This window comes from Lemur catta, chromosome 8 (assembly GCF_020740605.2).
Source record: "Lemur catta isolate mLemCat1 chromosome 8, mLemCat1.pri, whole genome shotgun sequence".
NCBI classification, from domain to species: domain Eukaryota; kingdom Metazoa; phylum Chordata; class Mammalia; order Primates; family Lemuridae; genus Lemur; species Lemur catta.
Window position 1 is genome coordinate 38,892,300 of NC_059135.1, and position 23,298 is coordinate 38,915,597.

The 23,298-nt window shown below is 45.4% G+C and overlaps 1 protein-coding gene across 2 annotated transcripts in view; it reads left to right on the forward strand.

Annotated features, from left to right (window-relative positions):
- Positions 1–23,298, forward strand: part of STAT1 (signal transducer and activator of transcription 1) — a 39,713-nt gene that overhangs the window by 13,517 nt on the left and 2,898 nt on the right. For both annotated transcript variants that reach the window (XM_045559219.1, XM_045559220.1), the window contains exons 8-24: positions 994–1,085; positions 1,302–1,453; positions 3,685–3,843; positions 5,189–5,281; positions 6,776–6,835; positions 9,038–9,067; positions 9,164–9,257; positions 10,448–10,489; positions 11,989–12,072; positions 12,633–12,731; positions 13,857–13,992; positions 15,636–15,685; positions 16,405–16,499; positions 17,295–17,440; positions 19,163–19,348; positions 20,292–20,367; positions 21,246–21,348. In XM_045559219.1, coding sequence (XP_045415175.1) covers positions 994–1,085; positions 1,302–1,453; positions 3,685–3,843; positions 5,189–5,281; positions 6,776–6,835; positions 9,038–9,067; positions 9,164–9,257; positions 10,448–10,489; positions 11,989–12,072; positions 12,633–12,731; positions 13,857–13,992; positions 15,636–15,685; positions 16,405–16,499; positions 17,295–17,440; positions 19,163–19,348; positions 20,292–20,367; positions 21,246–21,348 — 1,697 coding nt within the window. The remainder of the gene's footprint in view (positions 1–993; positions 1,086–1,301; positions 1,454–3,684; positions 3,844–5,188; positions 5,282–6,775; positions 6,836–9,037; positions 9,068–9,163; positions 9,258–10,447; positions 10,490–11,988; positions 12,073–12,632; positions 12,732–13,856; positions 13,993–15,635; positions 15,686–16,404; positions 16,500–17,294; positions 17,441–19,162; positions 19,349–20,291; positions 20,368–21,245; positions 21,349–23,298) is intronic.

Genomic DNA, 23,298 nt, shown 5'->3' on the forward strand with positions numbered 1-23,298 from the left:
ACACTAGATAATGAAGATGATTTCTCCTTTATATTTTTAAGTATTTTATGTCTCTGAATGCTAGTCTTGGCTTCTTGATGATCCAGGCCAGCGTTTCTCAAGCTCAGTGCTATTGACATTTTGGGCCAGATAATTCTTTGCTGCAGGGGCTGTCCTATGTTCATAGAATATTTAACAACATCCCTGACTTCTGCCACCAGATGCCAGTAGCCCTACCCAGTAATGACAACCAAAACTGTCTCCAAACATTGCCGGATGTCCCCTGGGGGTCACCGCAGTTGATAACCATCGGTTTTGTGTTGCTCACCTGATTTCTCACACCTTAGCCCAGTGGTCAACACAGGTTCATAGATATGTGGTGTTCCCCTGCCCTGATTCCTACAATTCCTTCAAACATTCCAGTTCTGTGTATATACACTACAGATAAGTTCAGCATTGTTCTCATGTTTTAAAGCAGTTTCACTCTATTTCGTTGTTGCTTGTTTGTAATGAATGCAGCAACTGAAAATAACCCACAAATGTGCATCATATAGAACATGTAGGGTGCTGCTGTTACCCTGGTCACTGAGACTATCAGTAGAATTTGGGTAAAAAGAATGAGAAACTGGAACCTCAACTGCTACTTCCTAATCATCTACGTCTCTTTCAAAGCCCCAGATATGCTTTGCATACTTTTTTTTAACTAAGGTTTTGAATTTTGTCATTTATATTCATTCAGGTAATATTCTGAGAGTAACTTAAGTTGCAGATAGTGCTATTTCCAATTTACATGGGTCACTGAGAACAAGTACAAAAGTTTCAGTATGCTCAATTTTTATACCTGTGACATCATCTTCTTGTTTTGTTCAATAACAATTGAAAAAGACCAAACTTTGACCTATCACTAAATAGCATTTGTGTCATATTTTTCCTAAATTTATGTGGATCTTGGCTTTAGTTGGTTTTGCCTTCTTTATATAAATATATTTATCTGCTGTCTCTCCCAATTCACAGAACATGAAACCAATGGTGTGGCAAAGAATGAACAGAAACAAGAACAGCTCTTAATCCAGAAGATGTATTTAATGCTTGACAATAAAAGAAAGGTAGTGATTTACTTTCCAGAATAGCATGTTGCTTTTATCATAGGCTGTAAATAAGGGACTTGGAGTTTAGAACAGAGGAACAATTATTTTTATAACCACTTGGCTTAGAGCCCCAGTTGAGAACATAAGTATAGTCGCTTTGCTTGAAAAAAAATCTTTTAAAGTTCAGTGATTAAAAATGAATTTACTTCCGTTTGTTTCTTCGTCTCCATTTAGGAAGTAGTTCACAAAATAATAGAGTTGTTGAACATCACTGAACTTACCCAGAATGCCCTGATCAACAACGAGCTGGTGGAGTGGAAGCAGAGACAGCAGAGCGCCTGTATTGGGGGCCCGCCCAACACTTGCCTCGATCAGCTCCAGAACTGGTGAGATTCTCCACAGCGGAAAGCTGGCAGCTGTACGCTGACCACATAACTCATAAAGAGCACCTTTGAGCTGTCAGTTGAATGGACCCTGTCAAAACTTTAAAGTCTGACACAGTCCAGCTTCTGTTTACTCTGGAAACACTCGCTTGGAAAGTGTAGCGTTGTTCATGACTGTCGCCACGTCCAGCCATGTCTGCTTGGTTTAGAGCCCTCCTGTACCGTAGGATCTGTCATTTGACTGTGCAGAACACCAGCGATGTGGCTGTTCACGTAATGCTTTTAACAACCCGCATCCTAATGTGTTGTTGAGAACAAAATGGTTTCAGACATTTGCTAGGCCATTTATTCACTCATCCATCCAGTAATACTTACTAAATGCCTGCTGTGTGCCAGGCACCGTGCTGGGACCTAGGTGCACAAGGATGAATGATTCTGGTCCTTGCCGATAAGCACTGAGTGTGGAGGGGCGATGGCTGTGGCAATAATCCTGTGCAGTGAAGGGTTCCAGCAGCCCTGGCGTCCGTCAGAGTTCCGCAGAGGCAGCGGCCTCGTGCTGGCTGTTGAGAGTGATAGGAGCGCCCTGTGTGGCGAGGAGTCCTTTGCAACAGAGAGAACAGCATGTACGAATGCACAGGACCTGCAGGGACCGTGTACCGGGTGCCTGGAGAGCGGGGGCCAGGGAGAGATGAGGAGGACAGTGGACCTGGCAAGAGGTGCCGGACGGAGCCTGATGGTGGAGGTCTCAGCACCGCGCTGGGACGGGGACTCTATCCGGCAGCACTGCTGAGCCACGGCAGGCGTTTCTCTTAAGCAGGGTGTCCAGTTCTCTGATGTTTTATTTAGAAAGGTCACCCTGGCCACAGTCTGGAGGATAGACTAGAGACAGAAAGGCCAACTGGGATACTATTAGCGAGTTAGTGTAGTCCAGGTGAGAGCTGAACTTGGGATTGGGCGGAGAGGACAGAGGAGGTGGGATCACAGAGTGAGTATGAGACGATGGTGGCCTGGGGCAATCGCCAAGGGCCCGAGGACTTGAGATCTGGGGAGGTTATTTTCTGCATTGCTAATTTTAAAAAATTCATAATTAATACTCAGCCATTTATTGTTATTCTGTGAATTGCCTGTACATAGCCCAAATTTCTTAAGCAGTGCTTCCCAGCCCAGGATGCCCCGATGTGCCTGGAGGGATACTGGCCCCCAAGCCCTCCAGGTGGCCAGGGAGGCCCTGGGGTGTCTGGAGCCCCTAGTGGTCACTTTAGACCGCATGCGCCTCTCCGGGGACACAGATGCCCTCCAGTGCTCCCTCTGTGCTGTCTGAGGGTTGCAGTTTTCTGCGTGCCACAAACTGAACGCAGTTGGGAGCAACTGGGTCAGAAGTTTTTTTGGAACTCACCTGACTACCATTATCCACCTTCTGTCGTGGCAAAGGGCTGCTCTCTCAGTGTTTGAACTGGTTTCAAGGAGTGAAACCATCAAGTGGCATAGATGTTTTTCCCGGGGGAGAAGATGTTTTATAATATTTTCTTGTGTCATTATTGCAGGCAAATAAAACACACAGCCCTAGCATGGCTTGACTCAGAGCCCGTGTTACCGTTAGCAGTTGACTGTCTGGAAGGAAGGACCTAAAAGCAATCGCTAGGTTTACTCGTTGGCTTTTGGGGTCTAGACTGAACCTGTTGCCCTGTCCTGGCAGTTGAACAAAACAATGGCCTTTGTTCCTTCCCCCCTGCCTTGTTCCGTGACTTCAAGGCTGTCCCCTGGGCCCCCTCTGCACAGCATCTGACAGTCCCATGAGGCACCAGCAGCTCACGCCACTGTCTTGACATAAAACCTGCAGTGGCTCCTCGCTGCCTCCCGCATCACCTGAAGGCACCTGCCTTGCTGTGTCCCCTGCTGCTGGCCCCTTTTAAATCCCTCTTACCTGAAAGGTCAGTTGAAGGCACAGATCACCTAGAAGCCCCGCCCCCGCCCATCTCTCCTTATGCAGATCTCAGGAGTGTGCAGAGGTTGTTGGTCTAGGACGTCGTTGTTCGGTAGGTGTTAGCTTTTTCTCCCAGATAAGTCAGCTCATTAGCGCCGGCACAAGCCTTGTTTCCCCTGTTTCTCCCTGTAGGGCAGAGTGCAGCGACCTAAGTAGCATCTCATGTTTCCTGTGACTACTTACAGGTTTCCATGCTTCTCTGGGATACAGGCTGTTTCTCACCGGGACACTGTGTCTCGTACCTTCCCAGGTTCACCATAGTTGCAGAGAGTCTGCAGCAAGTTCGTCAGCAGCTTAAAAAGCTGGAGGAACTGGAACAGAAATACACCTACGATCATGACCCTATCACAAAAAACAAGCAAGTGTTATGGGACCGCACCTTCAGCCTGTTCCAGCAGCTCATTCAGAGGTAACTTGAGGGGCATTTATTTGCAACTTCAAGAATTATTTTATGTAGAGGAACATTTAATAGTACTTCAGATAATTTAGAAGGGTGTAATAGGTTTGTACATGACAATTGACTCTTACCAAGTTCCTTGTCAGTGGGAATTCCCTCTGTGGACACCTGGGCTGGAAATTGCCGTAACCTGTCACGCCTCCTCTTTCCCTGTGGCTGGCCAATGCCGAGACTTAGCGTGTCTAATGAGGTTTGTCCTCCCCTTCCCATGCCGTGGCCTCATCACTTCTCGGGCTCTCAAATCCTCGTTTTTGAACTCTAGTTCTCAACCGGTCCGCCTCCGCAGCCCCAGCCGGCCCAGGCCCTGTGACCTCAGTTCTTCCCAGAGCAGAGTTCCAGTCTGGCTCATCACCGCCTGCCGATCCAAGTGGCACCCCTCATCTGGGCGTTCACGGGCCCACTTTCCTAGCCCAGACCCAGCTGGCCATGCCACACTTCGTGTCCACACATAGCCCATTTCCAGAACGCCTGCCTCTTGCTGTCTCCCCAGCCCAGCTGTGCACCTACTTCTCTGTGCCCCTCCTGAGGACATTTCCCACGGTTCAAAGCCTTCTTTTTTTGCACCTACATTCAAAATTGTATCATCCAGAGAGTTTTAACTTGTATTTCATCATGAAATCTTCCCAGAGTTCCCAGATGTTATCTCCCCTCCAGGCTTACCTAATTTGTTCTTCATTCCTCAGCCACTCCACCTTTTATTGGATAGCTGTTTATGTATGTCTGTTATCGTTGTTGAAAACTGTAAGGTTCTGGAAGACAGAGACATGCCTTTGTCACTCTTCCCCCAGCAGGGCCTAGCACAGCGTCTTGTAAACAGTAGGTGTTCCAAACATGCTTAGGAGATAAATAAATGTCACTAAGTGGAAGAGTAGAATTTATATGGTAAGGTTTGTTTGTCTGTTTTGCTTTTTATGTTAACATAATAAAAATGTACTTGGCTCCCTGTGGCCAATGTCTAAACAAGAATGTGTGTATGTTAGGTTTTGAAAAAATGAAGGACATTCCCTTGGGTTTTTGAGGCAAATTTTATTTTTGATGATGATCTGTAAGTGACTATGATGAAACTCAGGGTTTTCCTTGTTGAATGGTTTCATAGATCATTTTAATTACTCTGTTTTTGTTAAGTGTAAATTAGGTTTGGGAATTTCTTTACTAACTAGAAAACATCACTTTGTTCATCCAACTTGTCAGTCTTTCAAGTTTTTGTGTTCTCCAACTCCCCTTCCTTTTTAGGGAAAATCATTTTTTACTGCCTCAACCTAAATGGAAATACTAACTTATCTACACTTTTTTACAGCTCGTTTGTGGTGGAGAGACAGCCTTGCATGCCTACTCACCCTCAGAGGCCGTTGGTCTTGAAGACCGGGGTGCAGTTCACCGTGAAGTTGAGGTAACCAAGGAGAGATGTGATCCCACACGCTGCCTGTCATGTTGTTTGCACCCCTCGTTTCCTTTTACAAAGCTGTTACATAGAGTGCTTTAGAGGAGGTAATCTTTCAGTAGGCATTTTAATGTGAATTCTTACTTAGAACATCCAAGAGTCTGTCTTTTATATTCAAGATAGAAATGTAATCAATGTAGATGTATACACATACAGCTGATTTTTTTCTAATTGTAAATGTCATGCATGTTCACAGTAAAAAGGAATTCCACATTGCAGAGATGTGTTTAGTAAAGAGTAGAAGTTCCCAACAGCCTCACCCCTCTTGAGTATAAGCGCATAACCTGAGCTTTATGTACCCCTGAAACTGTATGTGGCATGTGTGAAAGTAGATTTATGACATATGTGTTTTTCTGGTGAGTGGGTTCTTAGCTGTCATCAGATTTTCAAAGCTGTCTGTGTTCTAAGTATCTGTGGACCACTGTGGTGAACAGCCTCATGTCCGTCCTCCCCAAATTTAGTCTATGTCTCCAAAAACATATAAATACGTACATATGTGTATACATATTTCTGTATAGACATACACAAATATGACAAACATGTCAGTTTTTAAAACTAGGGTCATGCTATATCTATTGTTTCATAGCCTGTTCTTGATGATAATTGTGGGAAGGTTTCCGTGAACGTACGGCCTAACTTACCTGTTGAATGGCTGCATTCCTCTAACGACTCCTCCTGAGCCGAGCAGCTGGATTCTGAGGAGCTGGACTGGCCTTCAGAGTTGGCCCTGGTCGTTTTTTGTGGGTGTGGCTGATTAAGTCCACGAGCACCTGCACCCTTCCCTGGCTGGCAGTGTCACCGGGCCAAGCTTACGCCCCTGTGGAATCCTAGAACTCATAGCTGGAAGGGCCAGTGGAAATCTGATCCTGTCTGCCTTTTCCACTGAGTGGAGCAGACAGAACCGTGGGGCCTCCTCGAGGCCCCAGCCTAGGGGAGCAGAGGCGCCCGCCTCCCACCTTTCCACACCGCCCTGGCCAGATCAGAGGTGTGACCCTCATTTTTCTGATTAGGGGTGATAATTTTTATTTTCTCCTAATAGGACGAACACTAGATACAAGTTTAGTAAAAAGTCATGTTTGTTATTTTTCACCCTTATAAATTGGCCAAACATAGAAATTTTGATAAAACCCAATGTTAGTGAGATTATATAGAGAAGTGGCCACTTGCACTGACTTTGGTGGGAGTGTAAAATCAGTGCTGTGTCCTATGAGAATTTAATGTTACAATTGTGCCTCAGCCACTCCATAGCCAGGAATTTATCCTACAGATACACTTTTAAAAAATTAAGTAGACAATACAAGAATGCCACTTTTGTTGTTTGTAAGACCCCAAAACTGGAGGGAGAGTAGTTTATCTGTATACATTCATAGGTAGGGAATTCATATAATAAACAAATTATAATAGGTAATTTTTTAAAGTAATGACTTTTATTTTTCTTCCCAGATTGTTGGTGAAATTGCAAGAGCTGAATTATAACTTGAAGGTCAAAGTCTTATTTGATAAGTAAGAAACCTTTAATATTATCTAAGATACATGTACTATTGGAATGCCGGTTTTGTTAACCAAACACAGACTCCTCCATTAAATGAGCAGATTCACCAGCTGTTCAACGAGTGTCTACACTAGGAGGAAGTTTGCCCCCCGGGGGCCCTAGATCTGAGCCCAGGGTCCTGACCCTGCTGCGGGGGAGCAGAGGCTCCTGGTCAGGTCCACTAGGGCCATTACAAATGATCCCAGCAGATTTAAGTCGATAACTCCCTTTCTGAATGTTGGGAGCTTCCCCTAGAGCTAGTACCAACATGCTTGTGCCTTTTTAGACTAAATGAACAAAAGAATGAGTGTATTTTATGTGAGATTGTAATCAGGAAGTCTCGAGGTTGCTGGACTTGGCACACCACGCCCTCCTCCCAGGCCAGCCCCACGGAGAGGCCCTTGGTCAAACGCAGGCTGCCCATCCAGGCTGTGGCCTGTTGGGAGGTTGTTTCCGGAGTGAGGTCAGCCGCATTTTGGGGGGCCTGTGTGGAGGCTGCTGGATTCCCCTTTGTGTCTTCTGAGCAGTGGGGACCCAGGAACGGGCAGCATCTCTTGTGGGGGTCCAGATGGAGTGGTCCCATCCTGTTTTGCCCTTGGACGCTAGGCCTGGACTAGCACTGACCTAGTTACTTACATCAAGGAACAAGATGACTCCCTTACCCCGGATATATTTGATACTTTCATCGGCTTGTGTTGCATGCTAGTATAGCAGGTTTTAAAAATGATTTATGATAATACATTTTCTTCTGGCTTTTTGTTTCTTCCCGCTTCTGTAAGAATATTCTTCTTTGTAGTACAGTCTATGCCTTTCTTTGTCTTCCCTGCCATCATCTTTGGTTTTTCTCTGTTATCAATTAGTTTTTGCTGTATAACAAACCACCCCAAAGATGTAGTGGCTAAAAACCCTAAAACTTATTATTTCTTATATTCTATGGGTTGTAGGTGGTTCTTCTGTCCAGGGCTAGCTTAGTTGGAGCTGGGTGGTCTAGCAGGTTTTTGTTACATGTCTGGTGTCTCAACTGTGTCCTTCTTCATGGGTCCCAAAGAAGCTAGCCTGGGCTTTTCCCATGGGGACAGTGTTCCAAGCAGGCAAGGCGTCTGAGGGCTGGCCTTGGGATCTGTATAGCATCACTCGCAACCATGCTGTTGGTAAAAGTAAGGCAAAGCCAGCTGAGATTCAGGGGACTGGGAAGTACATTGTTCTCGGAGGGAGAAAGCACAGAGGTTTTGTGGCCACACCCTCTGCATTATTTCAGCCCCTTTTTTGGTGTTTTTCCGGCTCCTCTGTCTTTTCTGTCTATTCTAGCTCCAACTCGTCTTCTTAGCTTTGACAAATCAGCTTTGTATCACACTGTTCCTTTCATTTTAAATGCTTTTCTCTTTTTTTTTTTTGAATAGTAAAAATGGGTCCCTCTCATAGTTAATGGGGATTGTCATTCACAAAAACACTGAACTTCTAGTTGAGATAGGAAAGGAACCGTCCCTAACTCTACCTGTGGGTGGGCTAACGGTTTCTAATCCACGTCTGCACCACCAACAGGTACACTGTTTGGCCAGAACATGACAAAGTAATCGCTGAATTTACAGAAGGTGCAGGGTCCTTCAAGATTTTAACCTCAGACTTAAAACTTGCCACTTGCCCCAGATAACTGACTCTTCTGGTACTTTGGTGAGAGCATTAAAGATAATAGAGAATTAAAATAAAGATTAAGTGGCCACATGGAGGTCTTCTGGGTTCTGTGGCAGCAGAGCAACTTGCTGTCTGCTGAACCCCAGTGCTTAGCACAGAGCCTGGTACAAAGTAGTTGCTCAACAAATAGCAATAGCTACAGCTTACGTTTATTAAGGGTACATTATGTGTTCTTTTTACCCATTCACTAGTTTTCTCCTCACAATATCCTGTGAGGTTCATGCTGGTAGCATGTTGTGCAGGTGAGAAGTGTGAGGCCCAGTTTATTTGCCCAAGGTCACTAGATACTGCTTGGCAGAGCTAGTGCAGGTGGGTTGAGGAAAGGAGTGAGAGATGAAAGGGCAGCAAACCCACAGGTCTAAGTTTATGTTTTATTTGTCTCTTACTTATACACATACTTTTCTGTTTTTTTTAAAACTTATTTCAAATTTTAGATACACATATGTGGTTATATATATATCTCTATTTTTTTTTTTTTGCAGAGATGTGAATGAGAGAAATACAGTAAAAGGGTATGTGATATACTTTGCACTATATTTTGCTGTCCTTTTTGTTTGTTTGCTTAATAGTTGGAAGGCTTTTCACTGTTTCTGTCCTGTACTGTGTAGGTTTAGAAAGTTCAACATCTTGGGCACTCACACGAAAGTGATGAACATGGAGGAGTCCACCAATGGAAGCCTGGCGGCCGAATTTCGACACCTGGTAAGAGCACTGGTTTTGCCCTCTTTCAGTCCTCTCTGGTTTATTAGGTCTTCTGACAATACAGTGGCACTTTGGGACGCTTCACAACACGGAGGGCGCCCCTAGACTTTCCAGACTTTGTGGCTGGCGATTTCTCATCACCAACACTTGGGGCGTTTTTTGTCCCTCCTCCTTATCCCAGGACTGTCACTCTGTTCTCTGCCCACCTCTCTTCCAGAAACTCCTCTTGGGCTGTCTGGGTCTCTGTGAGACTATTCCATAGCCCCCTGTGCACATCAGTGATCTGCACTTGCTGCTTGTGCAGCCTCAGCGACGCTCACTGTGGCTCTTGCTGTTTTCTCAAAGGCCATTACTCCCACGTCCTGATCACGCCTTTCCCTGCCCTCCAGCTGTGGCCCTGTACTCCTGGACTCTTCCCGCAGCCCTTCTTGGCATTCCCCTTCCTGGTGGTCTCGCCCACAGCTGCTGTCTCCACGCAGCCTGACTCTAGCACTGGAACGGTCTCCAGAGAAGTGGCGCCTGTCCCAGCAGGCCGTAGACGCAGCAGGGCTGTTTGCAGTGGGTCCGCCTGCTTTCTTCCTCTGGGGTAACGGGGCTGCCAGTTCCAGTTGTTCTGAGGCTCTGTGGGCGGCGAGCCCCCAGCCCTGCCTGGGCCCAGACCCTTTCCCACCGGCCTGTGCACCACACACCTCACAGCTGGGAAGCTAGACATCGTTCAGGAGCCCCGGCCCGACTTGGGAGTCTGAGGGTGTCCAGAGCTGCTCTCGGGGCCCCTGATTGCTCCCTTGAAACCCCAGGGATTGAAGTGCTCTTGAGGGTAGCTGGGCCTGGAGTCCCCGGGCCTGGCCTGGAAGACTGTGCTGAGGGAAGGAGGACCCCCGCCCAGCCTGGGGACATGAAACAGCTACTGAAGGTGCATGGGGGATCATTCAGGGAAAGTTTGCACGCAGGGAGCAGGATGCAGCTCCCTGGGTCCCTGCAGATGCCGCGGGACCACACCCTGCAGGCACTGGGGAGAGGCGCTTCTGCCCTTGGACCCAGACAGGGCAGTTTTGTTTCCTGTTCAGCATTCTGAAGATAATGTCACATCCGGCTTTCTTTCTAGTCTTAACTTTGGTCTAATTTGTAAATGAAGACAGCAACTTTGACAATTAACATGCCATTTGCTAAGATGGTTTTTTGTTTTACAGCAACTGAAAGAACAGAAAAATGCTGGCACGAGAACTAACGAGGTGAGAGTCCCTGTGCTGGGATCGGCCCTAACCAGGCAGGTCTGTGCAGCGAGGGAAGGTCCGTGCCTGTGGCGGCTGCGGACACCTCACAGAGGGGTTCAGACCCAGCAGGGAAGGGCAGAGAATGAGCTTTGGTACTTGGTACATCTGTGAAAGCAGTAAAAACACTGCATTCGTGCTTTATAGTTGTCAGACGATTTTACACACGAGCTCATGGGACTCTCGCAGACAACCCAGTGGAGTAGCTATGTAGGGCAGTCAGTGCTCCTCACGTCCAACAGGGGAAGAAACTGAGTCACAGGGAGTTTGCAGGATTTAGCTAATGGTGCACAGAGAACTACTGTCAGAGCTGGAAGCAGAGGCCAGTGTTGGGAGTGCCGTGCAGCGTGCTAAGGGGACTCTCCCGCTACTGCACCCCCTACCAGGAGCTTTGTCTTTTCATCAGTTTCCTTTGTACAATGTGATCCTTGAGGAGTTCTGTTTGCCATGTGTTCAAACATGAACCATAGGCCAGGCTCCCACCCTGTAATCCCAGCACTGTGGGAGGCCAAGGCAGGAGGATCACTTAAGCCTAGGAGTTGGAGACCAGCCTGAGCAACATAGCAAGACCCTGTCTCAATCCCCCAAAATGGAAAAATTAGCCAGGCAGGATGGCACTCACCAGGAGTCCCAGCTACTCAGGAGGCTGAGGCAGGAGGATCTCTTGAGTCCAGGAGTTTGAGGTTGCAGTGAGCTATGATGATGCCACTGCACTCTAGCCCGAGCAAGAGAGTGAGACTGTGTCACAGGGTAAAAAAAAAAAAAAGAAAAGAAAACACAAATTAACTATGGACAGAGAATGAAATGTCTGGAGTTAACTGGGTTTGCAGTGTTCCCATCTGTGTGTCCTTCCACACCTTGACCAGTGGAGGTCGCGTGGAGCAGTGGCACAAACTCTGGCCTGGGCGGTGCAAAGATGCCTCCTCGCCCTGGTTGGCACCTGAACTACCTTTGTGACCTCCCTAGTTCTAAGCTGTGATGCTCACGTGAGATAATGTGCACGAAGGTACTTTGAAAACCATACATGTCTACCCAAACCAAGGCACTTTATGACCTGCGGTAGAAAACCATACCTGAAGCGCGTGTGCACTTTCCACTCCCACCCTCCACGCTGTCTGCATGAGGTGTGCAGCCTCGCCGGGCCGGGCCTGGGTGGGCAGACAGGGCTGAGGGCTGGGAAGCCTTAGGTCACAAATAAAGCCGTTAGAAACTCTCTGTCCTCATTGACATTTCTTTCTCTGAATTTATAACCCTTGCCATAGTTTCAGATGTCTTATCTTTGAGAGAACACTGAGAAACTTGGAATAATTAAATCTGGGATAGATGATTGAATATTTGAGTGGCAGCAGATTGAGTCCCGGATCTCTGCAGCCTACTGCAATGTTAATTGAGCTTTTGAAAGTTGCAAGATCAGTGAATAAATTGCTGTATTATTTTCTTTTTTCCTTTTCTCCTCTAAGGGTCCTCTCATTGTTACTGAAGAGCTTCACTCCCTTAGTTTTGAAACCCAGTTGTGCCAGCCTGGTTTGGTAATTGATCTCGAGGTAAGACTTCTGTGGTCCCGAGGTAGAAAACTTTATTTATTTCACTTTTACCGGCTACATGTATTTTTATTTCTCAATTTTTGTTTTAGGGATGTTTACTGACTTGCTTAAAAAAGATAACCTTATTCAGCTAATATTATCTTTACCTTAACTTATGGCCCAGAAAGATGGAGAATTGAATTAACCTTCAAATTCTATAAGCTTAATAATGTTCCAGTTGAGATAGCTGATGTTAATTTTTTTATATTAAGAATTAGAACTTATTTTCTTTACTCTGCCCTTCTTCCACATTTTGTTTTCAATGTCATGATTTACATCTTTTTAAATTGTATATCTCTTAATAAATTATTGTAGCTATGATTATTTTTAGGGACTTATTTCTTAACTAAAACATATAATAAAGATAAACTATGGACAAAAGAACAGAACATTTATAATTTTCAAGTATAATCTGTATGCAAATGTACAAATAATCCACTGCTTATTTTTGAGGCTAAACAGTTGTCCGAAGGTGACATTTCCGTGATTGAGATGATTTCAAGGTCTCTGTCATCTTTTAGACGACCTCTCTGCCCGTCGTGGTGATCTCCAACGTCAGCCAGCTCCCGAGTGGCTGGGCCTCCATCCTGTGGTACAACATGCTGGTGGCAGAACCCAGGGTATGGAAACCACATTGCTTTCATCCCAGGTTAACCAGAGACCCCCGATCTCGCTGCTGTATCTGTGAAATAGCCCCTACTGGCCAGATGTTGAGGGAGAAGTGATGCAACTCCTGTTGGTATCACCAAGGATCTGGAGTGATTCTGGGAAAGTGAAGCCTGTGTATGTGTTCGAACTGAGGATTATGATTTTCCTTCCGTGTGAATAGGCTCAGACAATTGATGATTTTATATAACCTTTTTTGTGGAAGAGGTCCTTTATTATCATTCCTTTTTTTTAAATGTATACAGCTACTAAACAGACATGCTCCATTCTTAGAGACTGTTGATTAATTATAGTCAATTCTCATTACTCAAAGTAGTTATGTTCTTTAAAGTCACTAGGAATCCTTAATTAGCAAATACTGAATCAAATCATTGCTCCTAGGGAAGATATGTGGTTAGGTTCCTACAAGCCTCTGGTCTCAGTATTTTTGTCAGCCCATCAATACATTACTTTGTTTATGTGTTTCTGTTTAAACACACCTTATCTAATTTATTTGTTGATTCATTAACATTGAATTTACAGCCAGTAGCATTGTAACTCCTGCCTGAATAAAGTTAATCTCACACACACATTTTCTCTGTAAGGCACGTCACAGCCTTCCTGTGCTCAGGAGTAGACAGCACTGCAGGACACCTGGGCACCACTGTAGCAATGAAATCAGCAACCATCACAAAAATGCAAAAAACGTGGCACTAAATAGACTTCACAAAGGATACTTGTTTCTAGTATGAGAGCTGAAACAAGCCAGACTGTCGTTTTGTTTGACCTAAGTTAGGAACATAAGTGTTAAGAGACTCAAATTCTTTGCTGCTCTGTGCATGGTTGTATCTTCACATGACTGTGAAGGTGCCGTGAGTATTAATTTTGGAGTTACAGATAAATTTTAGTGAATGAACAAATTCACAAAAGTGTATCTGCAAATAATGAGAACTGACTATATTTTTCTTCCTCTACTGTGAAAACATCTCTGTGTGTCATATAAGCTGGAACTGAACTTTGGGATGGACTTAGGTTTCAGTGTCCGGCTTGTGACTAGTGCCTCTTCAGTAACCCTGAGCTTTTGGGTGTTTTCTCTGTAGAATCTGTCCTTCTTCCTGAACCCACCGTGTGCACGATGGTCTCAGCTTTCAGAGGTGCTGAGTTGGCAGTTTTCTTCTGTCACCAAGAGAGGTCTCAATGTGGACCAGCTGAGCATGTTGGGAGAGAAGCTTCTTGGTATGAGCATGTTAACTTTTTATGTATATAAAAATTGAAATTTATAAAACTGTCTCTACTTGCTCTTTTCCCCCTTTGCTCTCTATTTTGTTGAAAGTAGAAGAGTGTTAAAGTCTCTTGGCTTTTCAAGCTGCAGCTTATGATAGCTAGGTGAGAATCATACATCCCCTTGGAAGGAAATAAGAGCTGATAAAAGATTTAAATGCATCTTTTCCTCATTGTCTCATACTAACATTTCTGAGAAGGGTTCCTAAGAAGAGTTTTTTGAATTATTTAAAATATATTATGTGTGGCTGAAATAAGTTCGTTGACAAGAAAGATGAAGTTGTCTTAACCTTGGGGAGAAGAAACAAAGTCCCTGACGTGGTAAGAATAAGGTCCCAGGGGCTGCTCAGCGCACAGCATTAACCCAAGACGCTTATGTCAGGTGGGCCCGGGTAGCAGGAGACACTGTCCCCACGAGATCACGCCTCTTGTGATCTGCAATTTGGCCTGATAAGGCAGAGTCCAGGCCATGGTAGGTAGCCCCCTTCAGTGGCTGATGTCAGTGGATTTATTAATCTTCTACACTAAAGATATCAAAGACCCATTAGTCTCTTTGAATGGGAGTATCTGAATTATTTCTTTAAATATCCATGGACAACTTTTATCCGGATTTGCCTTCTGTCCAGCAGAACTGCATCTGCTGCAATCACCAATAGGCCATTCCTAGCCCGGCGGCTCTCAGCAGTGTCTCTCTTGGCCATGCCACTGGCATGGCACAGTGGTGGCCTTGTGCTATTACATAAAAAGTATAAAATCACCTTACTCCATTTTCTTATTTGACAAGAGTGAAGAAAGATCTTCTCTGCCGGTAGGGGCTTATGTGTGGTCCCCTTTGAGGAGAGATGATGCGCTCACCACCTCTCAGAGCCTGGGCTGCTCCATTTGGGTAGCAATAACCCCCAGGCTGCTTCCTCCCATTTCTCTCACTTGGCTTTTGGTCTGTCAGCCCCCCGAGCCCATGTCTTATTGGAAGGAGGGCTGAGAGAAATGCATGATTAATGCCTAAAATAAACTTGTAAAGTCAAGTACCAATTAAATTGATCACCTAGAGGTGATCTCCACCTTAGGATGAACTTTGAAAAAACTTGTATAGGTTCCTTGGGAGAGGGGGCCCCACTGGGGCAGTGGGAAGTGATGTTAGGCAGGGAGGGACCCGGCAGGGCTTCTCTGGAAAGCCTAGGCAGAGTTGGCCGGTGGTCGTGGAAAGGAGTGGGATGTGAAGGGGATTTAAGGGGATGGTCCTCTCTTCAGAGGAGGCAGGGGGCAGACGGCGAGGCTCTGTGACGTTTCTGCTTTCCCCACAAACTCTTACGTGGTGCCCAGGAATCTGCCATCCATTCCTTCCTGCCATTAAAATTAAACCAACATACACGTGTTTTAGACTAGTTCAATTAGGTCCTTTTACAGCCCATGTATTAATAATAATTGCTCAATTAATTTAGCATTAAGGTATCTGAAAATATCAACCATGAACATTCAAATCTCCCTTTTTTGGGTGTTAGCTCTTTTCCTCAAGAGCAAATACAAGACCCATCAGTCCAGCAAAAGCTTCAAAATCAATTTCTATTTGCTGAAAAATCTTATTTTTGTTTGCTTAGGTCCTAACGCCGGCCTTGATGGTCTTATTCCATGGACGAGGTTTTGTAAGGTGGGTACTGTCTGGGTTTCATGCTCTCCGAGTCCTTTTTACTCTCTGCTGAGGTCTCACATTTCTTGCTGTGGCAGTTACTTAACTTTGCTTGTTTTGGCATGTTCATCTCTGACAAAGGAGCCCCTAGGGCAAGTTGTTTGCTTTTCTTCAGCGCAGGAGGTTGGTCTCTAAGCCAGGAAGCGCCTGCCTGAGTGATAACATTCTTTCGTATCCGAAATGAGTCTTCTGTTCACTCACACTGGCCCCTCGCCTGGCAGTGTTCTAGCTGCATCCGTGTGAAATGTGTGCTCCGGGCGGGCATGCACCGCCTGAGTAGCCAGATGAGTTTCGTGGAGGCTGCTCAAGCAGGAGGACCAGTTGGAGGGAACATGTAGACCCTGCTGGGGTCACCAGGCAGTGCCGATCAGCTTGCCAGCGTGAGGGCAGCTTTTGTTTCCATGATTCACCCTGGAGGTCATCCCCGGCTGGTTTGCTACTGTTTGCAGAGGGAAGCGGAGCCCTGCCTAGGGAAACGGAGAGCTCCCTCTGCATGCTGATAAGAGGGGAGGGACAGTGATGTTCCCCGCCTGGGGTCGGGATGGGGCTGCTCTGTAAGGGACAGCTCTACCTTTGGCAGCTGGGGAGTCTTTACAAATTAAAATCTGATGGCGAGAAGGGGCATGTAAGTCACTGCTCTGGGTTTCTTTGTTCCTAATGTTGCATTTGTATACTTTCAGGAAAATATAAATGATAAAAATTTTTCCTTCTGGCTGTGGATTGAAAACATCCTAGAGCTCATTAAAAAACACCTGCTCTCTCTCTGGAATGATGGGTAAGGACCACTGATTGGTGTATTTTTAAAACATATTTTTAGTATACACCCCCCTTACTACAAGGCTGAGACAAGGCCTGAGCTGGGCCGTGTTGTTTGACGAGACGTGTGACTTTCACAGAGGTGTGCACTTGTACAGGCTGTCTCTTGAAGGCTAAAGTAGAACCTCATAAGATTAAACTATACTTTCTTAGTATATGCATATGTATTTGCAAAGCTAAATTTTAAAAAACCCTCTGAGTGCCATCGTGCATTCATTCATTGAACAAAAATTTCTTGAGCACTTACCATATTCCACATAGGAAGGAATAAAAAACCCTTTTAACTCGGTAAATTGTTTCTATCTGACTTATTCCCAGGGTCAGCCAATATTTCAACAAAAGCTTTAAGTTGATCAGAAGTGCTAGAATATGACAATACATTGTCTGAGTCTTCCTTTCCCGTATAAAAGATGTGTAAATTCAGACATTTTCATGGCTTTTAAAATAATCCCATGGCAGTAAAAGGCTCATTAATCTAACATGTAGTTACGGAGCTTCTGTAGCATCTTACTGACACCATGTTCATGCTGGATTTTTTTTAACCATAGCATGGTTAAAAATAAGTGAAAGAATAAAGGTTGAGAATAAATGAAATCCTTCCTGAAGTGCCAGTTAAATAGATTTTAAATGAGTCTGTACATTTTTATCAGATTCTTTTGTCACGTTCGAGTCGTTCCCTTGATTTGTAAGCTAGCATGAGAATTGAGATCAGGACTGAATACACAGTCTCTGCATCGATCTCTCCCATGCCCAGGTGCATCATGGGCTTCATCAGCAAGGAGCGGGAGCGCGCTCTGCTGATGGACCAGCAGTCGGGGACGTTCCTGCTGCGCTTCAGCGAGAGCTGCCGGGAAGGCGCCATCACCTTCACGTGGGTGGAGCGCTCCCAGAACGGAGGCGGTGAGTGAGGGGCGCGAGCGCACGTGTGTGGGGTCCTGCTTCCTCGCCACCAGTCAGCTCACGCCAGTGATGAGCCTTGGACGTGAAATTGCAAATCCTGTACTCACCCCACTGAGCCCCCCAAGTAGGAGTTAATAAGCCCCCTTGAATGTTTGTGATTCCCTGCCTGGAACATAGTGTGGACATGATAGTTTTGAAAAGACAGGGCCAAAGTCTTTCCTTTTATGTTGGGTTTGTTATCTGTAGAGGAAGGATGTGAGTCGATATAACCTGCAGTCAGTCTTGGAAGGCATCACGTTCCCCACGGGTGTAAACTTCTAGACTCACTTAGGGCAATCCCAGAGGAAGGCGTGAGGTGAGGACAGGCTCTGTGGGAACCCTCTACACACTGCACACACTGCACACGCTCCACACGCTCCACACGCTGCACACGCTCCACACGCTGCACACGCTCCACACGCTGCACACGCTCCACACGCTGCACACACTGCACATGCTCTACACACTGCACACGCTCCACACACGCCGCTGGCGGGGATCAGGTGCAGGGGCTGCTGGGGAGCACTGCGCCCCCACCCTTCCTTCACCGAGAGCAGCTACACATCTTCGTCATATATTGGGTCTCTGTGTAACCAAATGAGTCCATGGCTAAAAGTCTCCAAAATCTTTGGTGTTAAGGAGCAGGTTTCTGGGGATGAAGCTGAATAGCACAGAGGAAAAAATGATAACAAGAGACTGATTACTTTTCACCATTGCATAGAGTTTGTTTTATTTGAAGGGCTGGAGGAAAAACTGATTTGTTCTGGTGACTTTTATGCTTTCCATGGGTAGATGCAAAAAGATAGGATACTTTTCGTGTTCTGTGTATTTTTTCTTCTGAGGAAAAAGCCGGAGGGCCGAGAGCAGAGCCTGGGATAGGCAGTAGATGTTAGAGCCTGCCCTTTTCTCTGGTCCCTGGTAGTTCTGAGCCAGCCGGGAGACGGAGCTGGCCAGCCAAGCAGAGGTGAAGACCAGCACTGGCAGCGGGAAAGGTTAAGCGGGGCAGCGCCAGCCACAGAGGTTTAGGATCCCGGCACAGTCTGCAGCTCTAGAGCAGGGCCCCGGAGCACCTGGACTGCGGCCCGTGCATGTGCACACCCAAAAGTGAGACTCCGGATTAATCAGGAAGAAGGACCTGAATTAGGTCTGAGAACAAGAACAGGAGTGAATAAAACTGTGGTTTATTACTTTAAGGATTAGAGGGAAAAGTAGTAAATAGGATCTTTCTTTTGTTTCAAAAGTTGTTTTCCATTATCATCATTATTTATTTAAATAAATTATAGTTTTCAACACGAAAAGAAAATCAAACAGTTTATTTTTAGTAACTTAATCTGTGGCTTTAGCTAAGATGACCCAATTATCTGCCTGTGGGCAGTGTCTTGTTGAAGAGGCGGGCTTTTAAAGGCTTTTAATAAACTTCTTTTGGCCAGATTTAGAAGTCTAAACAAATAATGACAAATGCGGTGTTACTAAGAGTAGTGCCTGCCTTTGCTTTTCCTCCTAAGACAGGATTTTAGTTGGTTTAGAATAAAGAAAGGAGTCCACTGTGTGTGTTGTGACTCCTAGAGTGTGGTTAGTTCTCACCAGGTGCGCTGCAGGTAAACTCTGCAGTGTTTTGTGTCTGTGTTCTCTGTTATTTGGGGATAGTCTGTGGCATTCATTTAGTTTTCCCCTTCTTTTTAGAACCTCACATCCATGCGGTTGAACCCTACACGAAGAAAGAACTTTCTGCTGTTACTTTCCCTGATATCATTCGCAATTACAAAGTCATGGCGGCTGAGAACATTCCAGAGAATCCCCTGAAGTATCTGTATCCGAATATTGACAAAGACCATGCCTTTGGGAAGTACTACTCCAGGCCAAAGGAAGGTGGGTGGAGAGAGCAGGCAGTCATCGCCCTGACGAGTAGTAGCACAGTGCGGTCCCTCCTGGTGGTGGACGAGTGGCTTCCTCTTCAGACAGGTTCATTACCACAAACCCTGTAAGTGGAAGATGCCAGCACTAACTCCACCCACGCTGTGTCATTAACCCACCACTTTCTTCTGAATTGATAAAAGCAGGCTTTCAAAAAATGCTATAAACTCAGTGCAATTGAAACATGATGCATTATTTGGCCTGCCACAGCTAGTAAAAAAGAAGTAGATAATTTCCCATCTTAGGGATACTGGGAAAGTCCATTTCTGGTCTTGTGTAATTGTTACAGTATGACTTTTTCCACATGAAAAGTGTGGCATCCTGCTTGTGTTAAAACCGAGGAAACTGAGGTCTAGGAGAAATGCAATTCATTCAGAGTGACCCAGTTACTTACTAGATCCTATTGTTATTAAGAGGAAGCCTTCTCTTACAACTTGAGTCTCCTGCCTCTCAGTCATCAAGGAATCGAGAAAGTTCAAATTGGACCTGGTAGGCTTGGAACATGCCAATAAAGCTAATTGTGTTTTGGAATCAGAAATCTCAATATTAGGACAATTCCTTTTGAATGAAGATGGCCAGGCTTACCTTGACAGCTGTGTGTATTCATCAACCAGGCTAGAACCACCAAAGCAGATAGGACTTCACATATTTTGGGTTCCAGCTTCTTGTAGGATTTCAAGCCTTGGAAAGACAAAGCTCCCAGCTAGACTTTTGCTGAAATCTCCTCCCCTACTAGCAGCTTCTGGATTCCCACCAGAATTTCAGGTAACCCAGGCAGGGTCAGGATGCTAAGTTGTCAAAAAAAAACAGCAGAATTTTTATTCCCCCCAAAACTTAATTGTTCTATTCTTATGTAATTTCCGCTAATGGAAAGTGTACATGATGTGTTTGCTTCTAGCACCAGAACCCATGGAACTTGATGGCCCTAAAGGAACTGGATACATCAAGACTGAGTTGATTTCTGTGTCTGAAGTGTAAGTGAACACAGAAGAGTGACATGTTTACAAACCTCAAGCCAGCCTTGCTCCTGGCTGGGGCCTGTTGAAGATGCTTGCATTTTGCTTTTCCATTGCAATTGTTGTCGCGGTCACAGTTGGACTTGTTGGAAAGATCCCAATTAGAGATCCCCATGTTACTGCCCATCAGCATTTTACTGCCTTAAAAAAAAAAAAGAAAAAAGCTAAAAAACAAAGATGTATTTAAGGTATATAAGTTCTCCCAAAACTTTGAAAAAGTGTGAATAAAATGAACAAAGCTTGATCAGAGTGGGAAAGCAGTTCTTTTCAATCTAGAAAAGGCCAAAGTAATGATTGAGATACAATGTCTCCACTTGCTTTTATTTTGTTGTTTCATTTTGTAAAAGGTAGCAAAAATTTTGGAAAAGTCATTGTCAGTTATTTGGCCTGCAGCAGTCTTGGGGTGAATGGATGTAGCCTTCATGTAAAAACACTCTGTGGAGCAGCTTTATCTGCATTCAAACCTCAAGGTAGGGATGAGGGACTCCCCAAGCATTTCTCTGGTCTCTTCTGTGCAGGGTAAGCCATGAGGCCTCGTCCTCTGAGGATGCCACTGCACACGCTCACACTAGGCCGCACCAGGCAGCAGGGGGCAGGAGCCAGGCTGGCTGTTGCTCACATCTCTGGAGTCCCATTTTTCTCGAGGGGCCGGGCTGGGGACACAGACCTCCATGATTTGTACTTTTTCAAATGTATTTTGTCAGTGGATGCTCTTATGCGAAATCAAAATATTAAGTGATAGTTCGATCACAGACAAAAGAGAAAATGTGTAAGTTTGTACCACTGCTTTCATAATCTAGATATTAACATCTCCCTTTCCTTTCTCCCCGTTCTAGTCACCCTTCTAGACTCCAGACCACAGACAATCTGCTCCCAATGTCTCCCGAGGAGTTTGATGAGGTGTCTCGGATAGTGGGCGCCGTGGAGTTCGACAGTATGGTGAGTACTGTGGCAGGGATGTCCTCGGCTCCCGGTGAGCATGAGCCCTCGGGGGCAGAGAGGGCACATCCTGGGCCTGGCTGCAGGAAGGACGCCTCTGGCGGAGCGAGGAAAGGGGCATTGTTTAGATGAGCCACGGCAAGTTGGAGCTTGCTGTATTTAAGCAACCGACATCATCAATCAGTGGGATTTTTATTCCTGGCATTCAGCACCTTCCAAAATATAAGTGACATTTCAAATATTTAAAAGTTTCCTCTTCTGCCCTTTGAAGTTGTCCTTGTAGACATTTCATATGTTAAGGAACTGAGATTTCTCTGATAAGGAAGTGTTTTCCTTTGGCCTGTTTCATCACTGTGTCTAGGTGAGGGAGTGTTATTTTTAGGAAGGGAGGGGACCAATGCTTGGCAGTTACAGTAATTATAGAAGATTATACATAGCTAGCAGCAGTGAAATAACTCCACCTGCCTTATATTTGAGAGCTAATTTGTACTGCTAGCTCGAGGCTAGGAAGGGCTTGCCAGGAGTCAGAGGTTCAAGGAGTGAAACAGTTAATGAGTTTCATGATAGAAATAGGAATATGATTGCCCATAAAAGAGAGAATCTTCCTTTGGGAGAATGTTTTTCAGGATATCAAATAGTATTGTTTGTCTTTCAGCCTGAACTCCTTCCTCTTAAAGGTTTTGCTTGGTTGGCTGGATTTCTGCTGATGCTGTTTAATTTTAAGCTCTTTTCCACATGGCACCGTTCCAGTTCATTTTTAAAAATTTGTTTAATGCTTTAAAAAATATCCTCTCTGAGTCATTACTGGCCATTCTTCATCACTGTGTACCTGGCGCCTGGCAAAATAATGAGAGAGGAAGGCAGGGAGGGGACGGCTGGGAGAGGAGAGGGCGCCACTCTGCAAACACTCAGGGAGCGCGTCTGTGTGGCTTCGGTAATTCTGCTGAGATTCAGGTTTCCGCTGTGTACCTCCTTTGTCCTTTCTCCTCACCTTAAAAAGCACAGGCTGAAATCTTTAGAGACTGTACTTTCTTATCCCTTCCTGATTGTTGAGGACAGAAAAGGTCATTTAGAAACGTGTTTGGCTAGTGTGGCAGCACAGCAGTTCTGTTCCTACTGGCAGTTTTCAGATGCACCTTTCCTGTGTGTGAGGGGGCGTCCTGCCAGAACGCAGGCCCCAGCACTGCTGGGGAGCGCTCTGGGCCGGACACAAAAACGGAATAAACGTAAAGTCCTACTCAGAAGATGTAAGTTATGTTGATGGAACCAAAAAATGGGGTGATCTTCTTTTATACCTCCTGTGTTGTTCCTGAGCAAGTTACATCATCATCATCACCACCACCATTAATGGGGAATATTTATAAAGCACTTACTGTGCACCATGCTCTTCACAGGTAGTAACTTGTTCAGACTTCACAACCACCTTCTGACTTAGGTATTGTTATTGTTCCCATTCTGACGGCTGTGGAAACACAGTCCCATGCCCTCTCCCTTTATGTCACTTGACTAAGGTCTGGCAGTTAGTAAATGGTAAAGGAATACTCGAATCCACCGAGTGAGTCTCGGGCGTGTATGCTCCTGTCCGGTATCCCAGGATGCCTCGCACAAAGAGCTAATCCTTGCTTCATTCAAAACATGCACCCTAAAGAAGCTGTTTGCACAGGATTGAGTATGTTTTATTCTGCTTATTAAGACAAAGGCAGCGTGGCCTTTGGAAGAGAGGCCTGTGTGTGTGGGATCCGGCAGTCAGAGTTCCATCTTTGTCATCACCGTTATTCCCTGTGACCTTGAGAAAACAGATGGATTAGTTCCCCCCATCTGCAAGCAGTAGGCCTGCTTTCTGTGTGTTCTCAGAACGGTACTGTGAGAGCAATTAAAACACTCTAAATAAATGTCAGAATATGGTTTTGGAATCTTTGGATGCCCCCTGTAGCCATTCCATTCCATTTC